This window comes from Acanthochromis polyacanthus, chromosome 20, assembly GCF_021347895.1.
Source record: "Acanthochromis polyacanthus isolate Apoly-LR-REF ecotype Palm Island chromosome 20, KAUST_Apoly_ChrSc, whole genome shotgun sequence".
NCBI lineage: Eukaryota > Metazoa > Chordata > Actinopteri > Pomacentridae > Acanthochromis > Acanthochromis polyacanthus.
This window is the reverse complement of record NC_067132.1, coordinates 6,146,349-6,164,036: the sequence shown is the minus strand read 5'-3', so window position 1 is coordinate 6,164,036 and position 17,688 is coordinate 6,146,349. Positions and strand designations below refer to the sequence as shown.

Genomic DNA, 17,688 nt, shown 5'->3' with positions numbered 1-17,688 from the left:
TCCGCTTCCCTCCTCCTCCCTCCTCTCCTGCCTGCCCGCTCCTCCTCGCCCCCTCTCCCTCTGCTGGGGGGACCTGGGGCCCTCCGCGGCCGGGGTGTCTAGCGTGGGGGCTGGGTGGTCTCTCTGGAGGGGTGGCTCTGGCTCATCTGGGCACAGGCCTTGATCCTGGCCTGCGTGCCGCCACTGGAGTCCAGTTTCTGCTGGCTGGGGGCCTCTGTGCTGCATGCAGCTGGCCCGTGTTGGGGCTATGGTGTCTGCCGGGGCGCTGCTCTGATCTGCAGCTTCCAGGGGTTGTTGTGCTGGCTGGGCCAGTTGGTTCGTGTGGGCCTTCCCTAGTCCCTTGCCTCTTGGCTCTGGGGGCCCTCTGCATCAGTACCGGTGGTCTTACTACCTGTCTCCCCCACTGCTCTGTCCTCTTGGGCTGGATCCACACCAGACTGCCTCTTATTGTGCACTTCACATTTTTCACATCTCTAGGGCTGCAACTAGTCGACGAGTCGTCTGAGCGCGATACGTCATCAAAAGCGGAAGTGAGCGCGCAATGCAACAGCAATCACCTTCCGACCGGAGCGCGGAACACGGACGGACGTCGGCGCTGCATCGTGCATGTATTATGTATGCACGATGCAGCGCGGACGTCTGCGTTTAGATACAGCTGCATAGTAAACACTGACATCCATGTTTACGATATAACGCGTACATCCGCGCTGCATCGTGCATACACAATACAGCGCCGACGTCCATCCGTGTTCCGCGCTCCGGTTGGAAGGTGATTTCTGTTGCATTGCGCGCTCACTTCCGCTTTTGATGACGTATCGTGCTCAGACGACTCGTCGTTAGTTGCAGCCCTACACACCTCACTGCAAATAGCAACCTTTAGGCATATATAGGGACACAACATCTAGGGCCCCGAGGGCAGGTGGGGGTGGGAACGATGGGCACTGTGGTGGGGTGGGTGGCAAGGCTATACGGCCCTGTCTCCCCCTCATCACCCTTTTACCTGCCTCCCCTGCTCTCCAATCTTTTTTTAATGCACCACACACACTCACCTTGGGGGTAGGTCTGGGTTGGCTGACACCCCCTCAGCCTCCCCACTTTTAATGCACCACATGACACTCAGGGTTACACTATCACAGTGCTGGGATAATGTTTCCCGTCAGGGATCGGGAAACGTATTAATAGGGGAGTAATGGCTGGGTTTCACAGTTATGGCCTCGAAGGTGGGATCTGGCCCCTTTATGGCTATGGGGCAGCAGGGTATACCATCATCCGTGTCGCTGTGGCTGGGGGTCCCCGGGGCCGGGGGGTCGTGGCCTGTGGGGGTTCTCCTGCATGCCCAACGGGTCCCGGCTGGTGCGGTGGCTCTTGGTGGGCTGCGGGGTCTGTATTGGCTGTCCTGGCGGGCGCTGTGACTGTGGCGCGGGCTGGTGGTGTGTGGTGGCTCTGTCCTGGTGGGGGGGTCGGTTCGCGTCGCGGGATGTAGGGGCCTTGGGTGTGCTGTGCTCGCCCGGGGCTGGTGTGGGGGGGTTTGCGGGGTGCCTCCCCGTTGGTGTTGCCGGGCCCCACCGCTCTGTCCATTTTTGCCCTCTGGGCTTGCATTGGGACCCGGCTCCGGTTCCCTCTGGCCAGACTCCGGTGGCGGCCTGCCCACTGATGGGCTGGTTGCCGTCCCTTCGGTGGGGTGCTCTGCCCCTGTGTCTGGCTTCCTGGCTGCGTGGGGCCGTTGGCCCCCTTGGGGGTGGGGTGTGGGTTGGGGATGGGGTGTGGGTGTGTGGTGGGCGGGTGGGGTGGTGGGGTGTGGGGTTCTGGTGGGGGCTTGGGTTTCCGAGTGGGTCCTCTTGCCCCGGGCTGCCTGGTCGGTTCTGGCGTGCTGGGGTTGTCGGTAGCTCCTCCCTCTTGTCCTCGGGGTCCATGTGGTACACGGAGGCCCCGGTTGCTCTCTGGGGGTGCCACCCCGTGGCTCCTGCGGCCTGGGGGGGAGCACCCTGTCGTCTTGGCCCTGCATTGTCATGATGGCTGTTCCAGGCTTCGGGGTCTTTCACACTTGCATGTGCATATTTGTTCAGGTCCCACCAGCTCCTGTCGAGTTCCGCTGCTGAGCAGTGATGGGACCCGCCAGAATGTGCTGAGACTCTCTACAGAGTCTAATCTCACACTAAACCCACTCTCCTTTTCTTTAGTATCTTCTTCTGGCCTATTCCACTCTATACTGACATGACACCCACAACTATGGTGTTCAGTACTGTCTGGTTATTTATTCATTTATTTATTTTTTTGTTTGTTTGGTTTTTCTGTTTTTTGTGTGTGTGTTTGTTTGTTTGTCTTATTGATGGGTAATTAATAGTCGGGAATAACACAGCACCTGATATTCTTCAGATGTAATAGCACCGCTTGCTAGTCCCTGTCCCTGTCCGTCCTGTTTCATCCTGTCCACCCTTTGTTTCCCTTTACGTCACCACTGAGGTGTAGCACTGCCCTCCCTGGCTCTTAACAGGGAATTGTAATAAAGAGTGTCAGCTTAGCTTTCAGGGAGGGCTGGTGATGGTCACACGCATGCACTAAATAATAAAATATTTGGCTGCAAGACTAAAATATGCATTAATCTCAGAAATTGTTGACTCCCCTTCCGTGGAGTTAAACAATGAGAATAAATGCAGACAAAAAAAGAAAAAAAACAATGCCTGCAACACAGCAGTGAAACACATTGTGTCAATTCACGCTGCCAACTCCAACGTCTCACAGTTGATTCATTGATCCAAGCTAACGGGCAGCAACTCTATTTTTTTCTTCGACAGGCAGATCAATTCCCTTTAACTTAAAAGCTGTGTTACCGAACCGATTCTGCCGGCCGCCAAACCGAGGTTGGGCAGCCTTGGGTAGCGCCAGTGCGCTTAGCTTAGCACGCTAGCGCTAAAACTTATCTTCAAGTTTTTTATTGTATTGCATTGTATATGATCGTGGTGCATTTCGCTCTACCTCCGTTTCCACACTCGTGTCTGCAACACACACACACAGCTGCAGCGCTCCTCCTCACGTCACACACACACATACTCTCTCTCTCACACACACACCGTAACCTGCCTAGGTTAAAGGAAACAGCTGCATCATACGCATTTCTTCGTGTTTTCCATGATGAGGGTGTGTGCATGAAGCGCAGAATGACTGATCTGAAGAATTTAGTGTGTTTGATTTAATTCAAACAGTGTCAATGGTCCACTGTGACCTGTTTGGTAATTTTATTGGTCTGATGTGACGAGGCTACACTTAATGATGGCATGAAGCTCGCACGTAAAAATCTATACATTAGCCGCATCGTTGTATAAGCCGCAGGGTCCAAAGTGTGAGAAAAAAGTAGCGGCTTATAGTCCGGAAATTATGGTATATTGTGTTTTTTTTTTTAGCCTACTAGTAGGGCTGGGCGATAAATCGATTTTATCGATTAATTCAAGTTTGTACTTAATATCGACATGGAGCCAACATGGTGGCGAGCGGTACAGATCTTACTCCTAAGAAAGAAAATGTATCTTCAGTCATTATTACTCCACCAAGGAACGGCGGAGTTATATGACGATCGGCGTACGTTTGTCTGTGAATCCGTCTGTCTGTCTGTGTGAAACATTACTCAAAAACGGACTAACAGATTTGGATGAAATTTCAGGGAAGGTCAGAAATGGCACAAGGACCAAGTGATTAGATTTTGGCAGTGTTGCGGTTTACAATCTGGATCCACGGCTTTGTTCGGGATTTCCCATTGGGAGATATGGCTGCAGACAGGGCCTCGCTGTAACCATGAAGTGAACACTGTCAGTTACCCACTGACGATCACATGATTGCGATCCTATTACAAATTGACCATTATTTGTCAGTTGGAAATCATACAAGGGACAACTGATTAAACTGTGGGGTGTTTCTGAGTCCCATCAATTCCTGCCGCCCACTACATATTTAGGTCACGATGTAGCAAATCCCAGCCAGACACGTTGAGCTCAGCCATCAGCATTATTATGAACACAAATTCACCTTCCTGCCTTCACTCATTTCTTCAAGACCTTGTCCTCATTCCAGCTGCTTCTAAGTTTAGACATATCCTCTGCTAAACAGCAACAGCGTGGAACTGTTTTCTTTCATCTTTATGCGAATTTTCGGACTTTTGGCAACATCTTCGTCATATCAAGAAATCTCTTCTTAGAGAATCACTTCCTGTGCTACTGGAATGGTTATAAAATTAAAGCCCGTAGCATTCAAAATATGCCTTCAAAATAAAAGCCTGGAGGGAACACTTATTTTAACACGAGCAAAACAAAGGCTTGCCAAAATTTATGAACTGATCAACAGACCTTTAAAAGAGTAATTTACACGTGATTCGGTATAAATACATGGCATGCACATGCATAACACATGCCTATACTTAGCACAGGGTAATTGTTTATTGAAGATTTCATCCGTCAGAAATGATACATCAACTGAGCATCCTTGGCAGAGTATTTTTATCTGTAAAAATGTGTGTTACTGACGTTACGTGTTACTGACGTTACAATTTCGCAGCATGGAAAGATGTCTCACTAGATGCTCTCTATTCATCATTAACACTTCCAAATTTTTACTGTATGACAAACTAAGTATATAGACATGTTTCTGGCTGACCTAAACCTATACTTGGTTGTGAAAGTACATAATGATTATATAATAATACACAAAATGGACAAATGCATGGACAGTAATGGATGGAACACTTCCAACAACATGAACAATGTTTTACTGAACGGATCAGCTGATAACCCTAACCCTAGCTCAGCAAGCAGCTCAGCTAGTGAAAAGTATGGGACAACTTGCCCCCCGCGTCAAAGTCCGCCCTAACGTGCTTTTTTTCCCCCACACTGACCGGCTCGGATAGTCTCAACGAGTGTCCCACAACATACTAGAGATGAGAAGTGAACGAAAACCTCCACATTACTTGGCGATCGCTCTTTGTTGTGGTCTGTATCCAAATCTCAGGACACTAGAAAGCAAATCTCGTTCCGCTAAAACACCGGTCCGAGCCGGTCAGTGTGGGGAAAAAAGCACATTAGGGCAGACTTTGACGCGGGGGAGGGGGGTAAGTTGCCTCATACTTTTCGCTAGCTGAGCTGCTAAGCTGCCTGCCTGGCTAAATACTGGAGCTATGTCGAAAATTCATTTCTCCATCACTCACATGTATGAAATGACATATGAAAACAGACCCCAGGTTGAAAAAAATCAAAGTTTCCCTTTAATAACTTGTTGGTTTAGAATGCAATTCAGTAACTTAAAACAAATTATCTGTATGCCTATCACACGTGTGCTTCCTGTATAGACCTATAGCTATAGTTTACTCTTATTCCTCATAAAATTCAGCAAAATGGCTGTAATTATTCCCTGATCTGTTCTTATTGCTCATTTCATCAGTTTAAGTTTGTTTCTTACCTGATTATGGCCAATGTTCCTGGATTTTGATGGCTGAAAATCTTCAAACTGATTATATGCATGTGAATAACCAAAGACAAAGAACAGGAAGTAAAACAGACTGATAAGTGCTGTCATCTAGGCCTAATGAGGCCTATTAAACATGGAAGTAAAGAGGTGCTGCCCCCTATTTTTAGAGAAGGCAACTAGCCTTTGTCTTAGTATATATTAAAACCATCAACTGCTTCTTTAACTCTTGTAAAATATTGTTACTGACGTTACATGCGTTACTGACGTTACACGTTACTGACGTTACATATTTCATGCCTTCATTTTATCCAAAGTATACAAGTTAAAGGGTGATACTGGTATTCAATCTATACCAACTAGTTTGTAGTAGGAGAAAATTAAAAGGCAACTTATAACTTCAAAGGATCACCAAGCAGCACCAAATACAAGTCATTTTCATTACTGACGTTACATATTTTATGATGAATTTATTGGAAAGATTTTTTGGAAAGAGTTCAAATATCTGTGATTCTCTGCTTTGTTTACAATGAAAGGGGGACTTATGCTATTCAATCAATCAAAGACTCACTGAAAAGGATTTAAAATTTACTTTGCAGGCCGAGTTGAAAAAGCTAGTAGTTTCTTAACGTTTTACAAGTTTATTTTATTGTATACGTCATGTGGCTGAAAAAAAAAGTTTCGAGTAATGAAACAAACCAAACTTTGCAAATCCTTGACCCTTAAGATCATAACTAACCATCTCAATTGTTCTCTAGTTGAAAGCTGAAGTTTTATTTTTTTCTCCTGTGTCCTTCTCATCATGGAATTGCCCTGCTGTTTTTTTTTAAAAAAAAAAGCAATTACATTAAATATACTTTCTATTTTAGGTGATAGAGCCCCATTATAAAGTTCCTTCTCATCCACACTTCAGCCAGAAAGTCATACCTTATAGTAGTTTTTTTTTTTTCATTTTTTCCCTTAACTGAGAACCAAACCGAACCGAACCGTGACTTCCATACTGAAATATGTACTGAACCGTGATTTTTGTGTATCATTACACCCTTACCTAATACTGTGGAGATTCCCCTCATGCTGCTTAAAAGAGGTCTGACCCTTTGAGACCTGGGCTCCACCGACTTCTGTCGGTATCTTGTGGTATCAAGATGTAAACAGCAGGTTCCTAAAATTTTGGAAGTTGTGAGGTGTTACGATGGATCAGAATAGTTTTTCAGGACATCTCACAGATGTTCAGTTAGATTGAAGCAAGATCTGGAGTGAACTGAGACCAAGTCAACACACTGAACTTTTGTCATGTTCCTCAAACCATTCCTGAACAAAGCTTGCAGTGTGACACAAAGCCTTATCTTGCTGAAAGAAGACAACTCCATTAAGGAACACTGTAACCATCAAGAGGAGTATGTGGGCTACATCAGCGTTTAGGTTGGTGCTACATGTCTAGGAAGCATCCAGATAAAGGTAGAAACCAACTTTTCTCAGGAGAACATTGTCCAGTGCTGCCATCTTTCCAGAGCTGGCACATGATATGGAAAAGACCATGATTCTTCATATCAGTCCGCCTTATTCCATTGCTCAGTTGTCCAGTTCTGATGCTCACATGCCCACCAAAGTCACTTTCAATGGTGAGCAGCGGTCAGAAAAGGCAACTCTGACAAGTCTGTTTCTTCACCTCACCTCATGTCAACTTTGTGTTCTGCCTTCTTTTCTATCATAGCCACCATTAAGATTTGCAGCAAACTTTACAACAGTAGCTGTGAACACCAATGACATAGTCAATGCTTCAGTGGTTATCCTATCTTTGATCTTTCTTGGTAGGTATGAACCACTGCATACTGGGAACGCACAACAAGACCTGCTGCTGTTTTTCGAAATACTTAAGTCATCAACAGTTAGACCCTTGTCAAAGTCAATCCGCTAACCTCTTCTGTGTTAGTGATAAGTGAAAGAAATTTTTTCCTAGTTCCAACCTACTAAGATTGCTTTCATGACTTTCAAAGACCCAGGACTCTGACAGGCCATCTGATGCTTACCTTGGTCTTGAAAACTTAATGAAGTCCAAAGGCTGCCTAAGAAGCTACAATTCCTGAAAATCATGTCTTCATCAGCATAATTTTAATAGAATTTCGTTGCTGTTTCAATAGCATACATGTCAGACATTAAAGGTGTGTTGCAGATACATTACTGTCAGATGCAGATGTGTTGTAAACATGTCGGAAATTGTTTGTTTGTTATAAAGGGGCAGACTACATAAGTTTATTCATCTTTCTGCTGCCTTTCATTCAAAAGTTTGGAAACTTTTTTGTACGTTTTTGTATTGTACTGTATAGGTTTATTGTTCTTTTCTTTTGTCAATGAATGAAATAAAAACTAACTAAAATGCGCATGTGTGTGTGTGTGGAGGGGGGGAGGGAGGATGTGTGTGGGCATGTGTGGTGCGTGGTACGTGTGTGTATGTTTATATAATATGCAGGAATAACCACATGCTGATTAGGCATATTATTGTGTAACATGATCACACACACCAGACACACGTCCACAAAACCTCCGGAGCATCTGAATGTGATCAGAATAAGAGCAGAGTACACACACACACACACACACACACACACACACACACACACACACACACACACACACACACACACACACACACACACACACACACACACACACACACACACACCTCCATATGGTGGAGTCAGTTCCGCCCCCTCATTTCATATTCAATTAGAAGACTCAAAGGAGAATGCAGACCTGACACAGTGTATGTAATGGAAAATGACATAATAAGGCGCATGTGAGCACATGAAGCAAGAAAGGTGAAGAGTATGAAAGGGGGAGGGAATGAAGAGTAACCAAACTGCTTGCAGTCAGGTGTATAAACTTAAGTGCTGAGGGAGCCATTCAGCCTACAGTCTGAGATCCAGTGTTCACAATACCATTATAAATAAACTGTTATTCACTGAATTATTTGTAAAATGTTATGTGTGTAATGTGGTGTGATCAACAGGTTTATTATGTTCCATGAAAGATCATATCCTGAATTTTAAAAAAATCCAAACTCAATTTTTAATTGTCTCTAGTTTGCACCGGTATGCATCCTAGACAAGAGTCAAACTCTGATTTGGTCTAAGCAAAGCATAAAATTATCTGAAAGAAGTACACCAAGAAATGACCTATCCTGAATCAGCATCTTCTAAATCCCATGCAAATGTTTAAAAAAATTTATTTTCTCTTCACTATAGGAACAGAACAGAAAAGTATGAGGGTGCAGCTTGTAGTTGCAATACTAGAGTCATCTAGAGCTCTTTTGTATTCTGAAAAAAAGCAAAAAAAATCCAGTGGTATATACAAGTAGGCTGATCACCAAAAATTCAGTCCTAGAACACAGCACTTCTCAACAGTATGTCAAGTGTCTCATTTTACAGGTTCTTTAAAGATTATATGATATTATTGTTTAATAAATATACTAGAATATGTCTTAGTGACCACAATCATCCACAATCATGAGACAGACGAGAAATCAGGGCAGTGAAAGAAGCATGGACATGCAACCGTAGCTTAGCCCGTAAGCCACTGGACACCATAAGACACTCCAGAGATTGTTTAGGAACATTTTGACACATAAAATGGCCTCTGAAGGGCAGAACTTATGCTAAATTAATATCAGCCACTTTAAAATATCCTCAGACTGCCCAGACTAGTGGAGACGTAATGTTATCTGTATCCACCCTGAACAATTTGGTACATGATGTCTTTATTTTACTTCTTTATGAGGACAATATACTATTGATAGCGTTTTTGTCAATGTGCGAATGTTGGCCAGCTGGCTCAAATTCCACTTCAACCAACCTTCACCACAATTTCCTAACTTAACGATGAAACTTCTGATTCTGATCTGATTCTGAATCAATTCTTGACATTCTGAAGGGATACCATCCTTAACAATCCACACATTGACTAATGTAGGTATTGGCTACAAAAACAGAGATTCATTTCCAATCCAGAATTCACTCTGGAAATGTCAGTTATTAGAATTTACTTGATTCTACAAAGCTAAAGAGAAAAGGAAATTCCAGTCCCAGTTATATTTACAAGTAGACCAACCAACCCTTCTTAACAGTATATCATGTCTTACAGATTCAATCATTGTTTATTGATTGTACTAATGTATGTTATAGTGGCCTCTAACGAACATTGTTTCCCATTGACCTAACAGCATAGGTCACTGTTAGTTTAGACGTCTGTTTAGACAGACAGAAGTGAACACTGTCAGGAGGAATTACAACTAAAAAGTTGGCATTTTAGATGAGAGCTTTGATGAGTAGTTTGTTTTGCTGAGAGTTTTGTCTGCGTGCAACAGTTGATTAACTTTGATAGTGTGACTTTTACCATTCCGTATAGCAAGTGCTGTGGCAGAGCTGCGTTGTGTTAGAATCTGAACGATAACCATACCAAACAAAGTACATCAAGGCTTTGGCTCTCTGTCTGCTCCATTTAAATTTTGATAAAGTTAAAAGATGTATACTATTCACTGACTTCACTCACAGACACTTGTAGGTTTACATCCCTAGAATGGCTGGATACATGTAGGTGGCTATGGTTTCCAGTATCTTGAACTAGATTTATGCCACAGGGCTCACTGGAAGACAGCAACAACTTTAACCTAATAAACAAAGATTACGGAGTCAAACAGAGGCATGTAGCAGGAGGGTGCAATGTAGGAATGTAAAGAAAAAGCAATACTGCTGAGATGCTCCTCTACCTCAAACAATGGCATCCACACTAGCTGCTACCCTAAGTAAATCAGTCTGAAAGAGACTTTCTGCAGGATGTTCTATCTTAAAGCAACAGCACACCTGCCTCAGTGAATTAGATTGATTATAACCAGTTAATATGATCTGGTTCAGATACAACACCTGCCCCAAACTTACTATTCAATAATCACTACCACCAAAAACACAGAACTGTAAAGACTTTTGTCTTTTGTTGTATATCTCATTAGAATGTTTTAAGAGTGAAAAATTAACTGATTCACTATTCTTATCAACTGTTCCCAGCTAGCGCAGCTGTTTTCAGTGAGAACTATATGCTCAGCATCAGACAGCAGAGATGCATAGTTTTGCGCATTTTTGTCTGTAAGTGTAGGCATGATGCACATTTCATCATCCAACCAAGTTCATAAGAATCCGCACGGATAGTCCTCATGCCTCTCAAACACAGTACAAAGTCATCATTTCTCCAGCTATGTTCACACACTGTGCCTCTCGACACACCTCAGAAATAACCACGGATACAGCCCAATTAATCGGCCGATTATAGCCCTTTTCAAAATAGGCATCATCGAACAGAGTTTTGCCGATTAAAAATCAATATATTCTTAATTTCTCAAAAAACAGTAAATGCTGTTCAGTATCGGAGTCGCGCAGAAGGATGTCCTTAAGCTACAGCCAGGCTACATTACAGGAATGTGCTGAAACAACAGGTAAGTTTAAAACAGCATTGTGAAATTAACAATGACTCAACATGTCTCCCGTTTCAGTTATGATGCCACTCTTAGTTTAGAAAAGAATAGAATATTCTTTAGAATAGAATATTCTTTATTGTCATTATGCAATGTATAACGAGATTGCAGAGCTTTTCCTTTTCAGTGCAAGGAAATCTTAAAGATAGCGCAAAGAGTGTCTGTAAAGATGGTGCCGTCTTCGGACGCAGCGGCTCACGGCTCCCCCTTTCAGTGCTTTCAGTTTTACTTTGTCAAAAAATATTAGAACATGACACAGGTTGGAACAGCAAGTCACTGTGTGTTGTTATGGAGGAACATTAGTGTCAGGCTATTTGTGACCATTAAATTTAATGAATTGCAAGATGTCCTTTTTTCGGATTGTGAAACAACATTAACAATAACAATAAATATACTATCTACACTAATAAAAAATCACTAAGAAGCCACTAGCACTGTCTAACCTTCAGAACAATAATGAAGTAAAACCTTCACTATGTGCTGACTATGTAAATTGCTCCTGACATCAAAGCCACTTTATGCATGCTTGTCAGACGTGATATGTAACTCTGCTGCTTCATCAGTTTATTAAAGAATTGACAGGTCACGCTTCCATAAATGTTCGTCATGGCTTCCTTCTGACATACTCACCATAACAAAGGACAGAGCTGCGGCACTTTTGAAAAATCCTAGTTGAACTGAGTTGAGAAACTGGTAGCAGGTGCATGTGATATAGACTTAAAGTACTGCTGATGACTGTAGCAGCTGGTAGCAGGTTTTCCAAAAGTGAAAACCCTACTTGGAGATGATGTAGCTTGTGTAATGCAGCTACAGCTAAATTTGCACTCTGCTAGTCTTCCTGTTGCTCTGGAAATTTCTGTTTACCAGCATGTAAGCTCAGCTATGGAGACTGCTGATGCTGCCTTCGATAGCAAAATCCTTTGAACTGAGTGTCTCCAGTGACCACAGCCGAGTCAACAGTCTCAGTCAAAGCAAAACTGGAGAAATTCTGGAACTCTGAATGTCTATGTTTCCAGCATAACAAGCTAATTACTGTTTCAGATGTTAAAATGTAGTTCTAAAATCATCATTTTTGCATGCATCACATTATAATTTTATAGTGATTTTTTTAAATTATACTGAGCTTACTTCTTAAAAACAGACGTCACCTAAAGAAGTTTTTCTTTCATAATTTCACTAGCTCTTTTTTAGCCTTCCAAAACACTTGCAATGGGCTGCTGGTTGGAAAAACATATTTCAGTCAATTCAACAATGAAATTCAGCTCTGTATGCTGCACTTTAATCTTGTGTTCAGTAAACTATAATTAGGTTTGCGGGACTTAGGCCCATGTCTGCTCACAGTGGACATGGAAAGAAAAGAGCTGCCGTTCACTTCCCGCCTTCCCCTCCTCTTTCCCTTTTGCTTTGTAGAGTATAATTGGTTCCAGATGCATTCTCTCATGGCTAGTTTCCCTAACTGAATCCCAACATGAAAGAAAGGAAGGAGAGAAGTTTCACAAAACTAGGCACATGACAAATAATGCATAAAAATGTATGGTATTTCTAGACAAAGTGAAGGGAGGAAGTTGACGAAGAAGCCACTGTCGCCTTAAAGGAAAACTGCTCTGTCACTTTTCTACCTACTGCTATTTTTTTACACCTTTACCACTCTGGTACTTTCTCAGACCTTTATTACTGTCAAAAGCCTCTGGGAGACAATGTGCACCCCAAATGAGGATCTAAGAGTTGTGTTTCTTTCATGTTCCAGACAGATGTGTCTGGAAGAGAAACTGTACATAGTGATATTTAGAAAGAGCAAATCCACATCCTGCACCCATGTGCACTGAACATCAAAGCCCTACCCACCAGCATGTTAGACCAATTTATAACCCTGTCTGTGGAGCCCCTTCAGATAAAACACTTACTTAGTGAGGCTTGGATACACTGTGGCCCAAATGATACTAAAAAGTGACAACAGCTGAAGGTCTCTAGATCAGACACTTTGCCAAAAGGCTCAAATATGTAACAACAAAGAACAAAGTGGCAGCTTCATGTTTACTCCGCCAATTAACAAGTGAAAGCAAATCCAAGACCAGTTGTCTTACAGAACCAACACACACCTCTGTCTTTGTCTTGCTATTTTAACAAGTCCCAGTGAATTAATTAGCACCCTGAAAAGCACTATTCATTCACATTTTGCTTACATGCGCCTCTTTCTTCTAGTAACCAGACTCCATTCAAAAACAGCAGGCAGTTTTAGATAGATAGATAGATAGATAGATAGATAGATAGATAGATAGATAGATAGATAGATAGATAGATAGATAGATAGATAAAACCTTTATTAATCCCACAGCGGGGAAATTACCATTGTACAGCAGCAATAGGACATTGAATAAGAGAGAGATTGCAGCACACAGGAAGCACACAGTGCATATATATATATATATATATATATATATATATATGAACATTTTCTTCAGAAGAAGAAAAGGAAAGAAACAGTATCTACAGCAAGATTTTTTTTTTTGAAATTGCACAGCGTCATTATTTACATTTTCTATTGCACAGTTTGTAAATGGGTGAACAGAAACTACTGAGAGCAGGCTAGATTGTAAAGTCTGACTGCAGCAGGAAGGAAGGACCTGCGGTATCTCTCCTTTAGGCACCGCGGGTGAAGCAGTCTGGTTTTATTGCTGGTTTTCATTCTTTCTTAAGCATTATAGCAAATGAAACTTACGATAAAATAAGAGACACAAATTACATATATACAATGTATAATTTCGTACAAGATTTCCGTTGAAATAACAGTACTTAGTAAGGTGTGTTTCGGAGAAAAAATATAAGGTACTACCGCACCAACCATTTAAAACAATTATTTTATAAAAGTACATATGTTTTGAGGATATTTGTGGCTGTCGAATTAAAGAATGAGCTATGCTGATCAGTAAAACATCCAAACAATTGTTCCCAGAAGATGCGTACATTTGCCAGTGACCAAGGGGTAATAATAACTAAATGACATTCGTTTGCCATCGCGGCAGTGGTCTTCTTTTACTTTTTTCTCGAATCCGCTATGTCAGATCTGTTTCCTTCCGACGCCCGGCTGTTTGTCAGGGAAGAAACCGAAAAAATCCACTTCCAAAACTATTATAGTCTGCCAGACGCCACATATTGAAAGAATTATCTCAAAGGAAAATCTGTGTTAACTTCGCCATTTGTCCTGAAGACTTTGTTGTGAGAAAATGCTACACAGGATGCTAACCCTTACGTCGTTCCCCGGGACGGATCATGCTAGCTTTCATACCAGTAATGGACTACACATACTGTCGCTTTGACACACGACTAAAATTAACCACCAAAATCTTGTGAGAATCTCGGGTACACTTTTCAGTGGTCGTGTAGCAAAATCACTAAACACTACCCCTCTTTTCCAGAAGTTTTCTTCTTCTTATTATTATTATTCTTTTTTTACCGTTATTCCCACAGTATTTTTACACCTAGACTGGTGGGCGGTAGCGAGCAATGTGATGCAGAAAACGTTTTATTATTAAATAGCAGCCAGTTCCTAGATTACGCAATTACCCGAATTTAACAGAGAAATTTGTACTGAAGAACACAACTTAGTAACTAATTTCTGAGGCGTTCAAATTTACTAATGTTCAAGAGGCTGTCAAATTATAGGGTTTCTGAATGAAGTTTTGCGTGTTGTCCACGATACACAGGAGCGCAGCCCTTCGGGTCAACCAGATGGCAGTTGTCACTGAATCAACAAGTTGTGGCTGAGCTAAAGTAAAGATGGCTTTAAGCTTCAGCTGTGAACTCTTCTGTTTTCTTTTTTTCAGGAAATCATGAAAGCAGAAACAGACAGCAACACGGACACGAGTTACAGTTGTGTAGTTAAAAATCCCAGACAGACTCACCCTGAGCTCGCAGCGGCTGGCAGTGAAAGTTCACGGAGAGGAGGAAGCTAATTATCTGGAAACACACACGCATCTTACTGAAATCCTAAAGTGCATCGTGGACAAGAAGACATAGAAAACACTGGTGGTGCGACATGCCGCTCCATGGATCCCTGTGAACTCTCTCTCTCTCTCTCTCTCTCTCTCTCTCTCTCTCTCTCTCTCTCTCTCCCTCTCTCTCCCTCTCCCTCTGCCTCTGCCTCCACACTCCCTGGTTTTGTGTACTGCAAAGCGCACGCGCAGAACGGAACAGGAGCTGGGTTAACGGTGCCGAGAGCAAAGCAACTACTGCATCAAAGTCAAACAATTAGAACACGATGAGTATTGTAAATGTCTGTTAAATGTTGCTTTCATAAGATAAGAAAATCCTTTATTACTCCCCACGTCAGGGCAAATTTCTAGTGTTACAGCAGCAAGCATCTTTCAGCGCAGCACTAACCATACAGTAGTGATAATAATTATAACTTTAATATGTACAATATATACAACAATGAAAAATTAAAAAATAATACATATATCACTACCACAGTATAAGTGACACCAGCATAAAGTGGCTTGTGGAAAAAAATTAACTATAAAAGTGCAAAAAAAAGTGAGACCTGCACCAACTCTTGCTTCCTTTAAAATCACAGCTGAAGCCTTTCTCTAGACTGCTGCCTTTATTTTACTTTAATTTGGAACAATTTCATCATATGTTACACTGCTTTTGATTTTACTGTCAACGTCTGGTTGTGTGTTTTTGTCTGTATGTCTTTTATGTATTTGTAAAACATAATACATGGCTTGCTGTTAAAAAATAAAAGAACAAAACTAATTTTGTCAAATCTGGGCTTGTCTTTAGTACTGGTGGTTGAAATATTGTCCAAGTTTCTGCACAAGAAACTATTCATTTAAGACAGATGTTGTGATTTTCCAATATACTCATCTAGTGGCAGGAAGTGTTGTGTTCCATCGGGGCCTCTTAGTCTGTCCCCTCATTGTTCCTATTAATCACCGTGTCAACAGGGCCAGGCAACTTTTTGTGCTGTGCAGCCGTCAAACAGCAGGGAAATCTCTGTCCAGGGAGACACCCTCTTTTGTAATGGGTCAGAGGTCATTAGTGAGGAGGATGCCAGTGGCTGGAGTCAGCACTTTGGCTCCATGTGGCTACATCATGCTGTCAATCGGCATGAATAATGAGGGGCCACAGAAACAGTGTCTTCTGGCAGCAGGAGACAATAAATCATGTATTCATACTAGTGTGCTAACGTCCTCTGGGATAGATAGGCCTTTGAGGTAAACATATGACCTGGTGCTACTATGTTTTTACTATGAATTGCTGGGATTAATTTAGGCTGGTTTAAATCTCTGTGCGGTTCATCTGTGCGTCCTTTTTTGTGTATGTATTGCTTATTTGTTGCCTTTCTTCCTGCTGGGGTCTCTTCCCAGGTCATTGTTAGAAAGGAGATATTGTTCTCAACTGATCTTACCTGGTAAAATAAAGAATTTAAAAAAGGAAAATGTTTAACATTGGCTACTGAAACAGAATACACAGTTGTCGACTTTAATTTAACTTCCTATTCTATCATGTGTTGAACGTAGCAATGAATTGTTCCATGGCAAATTAGTGTAACATATTTTATTATGTAATGTATTATTCTTTAGTTGCCATAACACAATATTTATTTACCTTTTTAATGAAACATATAGCACCTGCTTTTTATTGTTGTGGCATAGCATCATAATCTATTGGAGATTGCCCTATTATCCAACATAGAGTTATAGCAAACTAATGTTGTCTCACAGGTTACTGGGTCATTCCATGTTTGTGGACAGTAACTTTAATATATTAACTGTTACTTTCATATTATGGATATTTACAGAGTTTCAGTCCCTTGAAGCTCTGAAGAAACAAAACTTATTTGGTCCAAACATACATAAAGCAGAACCACAAGCTAAACAGTATGGGGTTTTGTGTGTGTGTGTGTGTGTGTGTGTGTGTGTGTGTGTGTGTGTGTGTGTGTGTGTGTGTGTGTGTGTGTGTGTACTTGTACTTGCTACATGGTGAGTACCATTTTCTGCATTTAACTATCAAAGTAAGGACATTTTTACAAAGTGAGGACATTTTGGCCGGTCCTCACTTTGAAACAGCCATGTTTGAGGGTGAAGACTTGTTTTTAGAGAACAGGTATGAATTGAGGTTTGGTTAGGGTTAGGGTAAGGATTAAGTTTAGGCAATCAGTTGTGATGGTTAAGGTTAGGGTAAGGCTCTAGGAAATGCATTACGCCTATGGATGTCCTCACTAAGATAGAAGTACAAACGTGTGTGTGTGTGTGTGTGTGTGTGTGTGTGTGTGTGTGTGTGTGTGTGTGTGTGTGTGTGTGTGTGTGTGTGCGCGTGTGTGTGCGCGCGCGCGCACACATACATGAGAACATATATGAGAACTTGACCTGGCTTTGGTTTATTGGTTTATGGAGCTGAAAGGGGAAACATCGAAGTATACCCACTAGAAAAAAAAGTAGACTACACCACTTATTTCAGTGTAACTAATGTGACCTGTTCTATGAAGTCTCTCATGTGTGCCTTCTTTCTTAGGACAGAGTGTACGATGGGACACAACACGAAAACAAAACACTGAAGCTGGAGCATTTACAGAGGAGAATAAGGGCGTACTAAAATATCTGTATCCAGGTGGTTACATGTGATTGTATGTACATCACTAGTGTGTCCAGTAGGGGCAAATCATGTCAGGTCCTGGTGATGTCTTGTTCTTCATACTGGAGATTTGTTGGTTT

At 42.0% G+C, this 17,688-nt stretch overlaps 1 protein-coding gene across 1 annotated transcript in view; it reads right to left on the bottom strand.

Annotated features, from left to right (window-relative positions):
• The window catches only part of reck (reversion-inducing-cysteine-rich protein with kazal motifs), a 181,231-nt gene extending 166,152 nt beyond the window's left edge, over positions 1–15,079 (bottom strand). Inside the window, exon 1 of the mRNA XM_051940817.1 lies at positions 14,875–15,079. Within this exon, the coding sequence (XP_051796777.1) occupies positions 14,875–14,947 (73 nt within the window). The 5' untranslated portion in view covers positions 14,948–15,079. The remainder of the gene's footprint in view (positions 1–14,874) is intronic.
• Between the last annotated feature and the right edge of the window lie 2,609 nt (positions 15,080–17,688).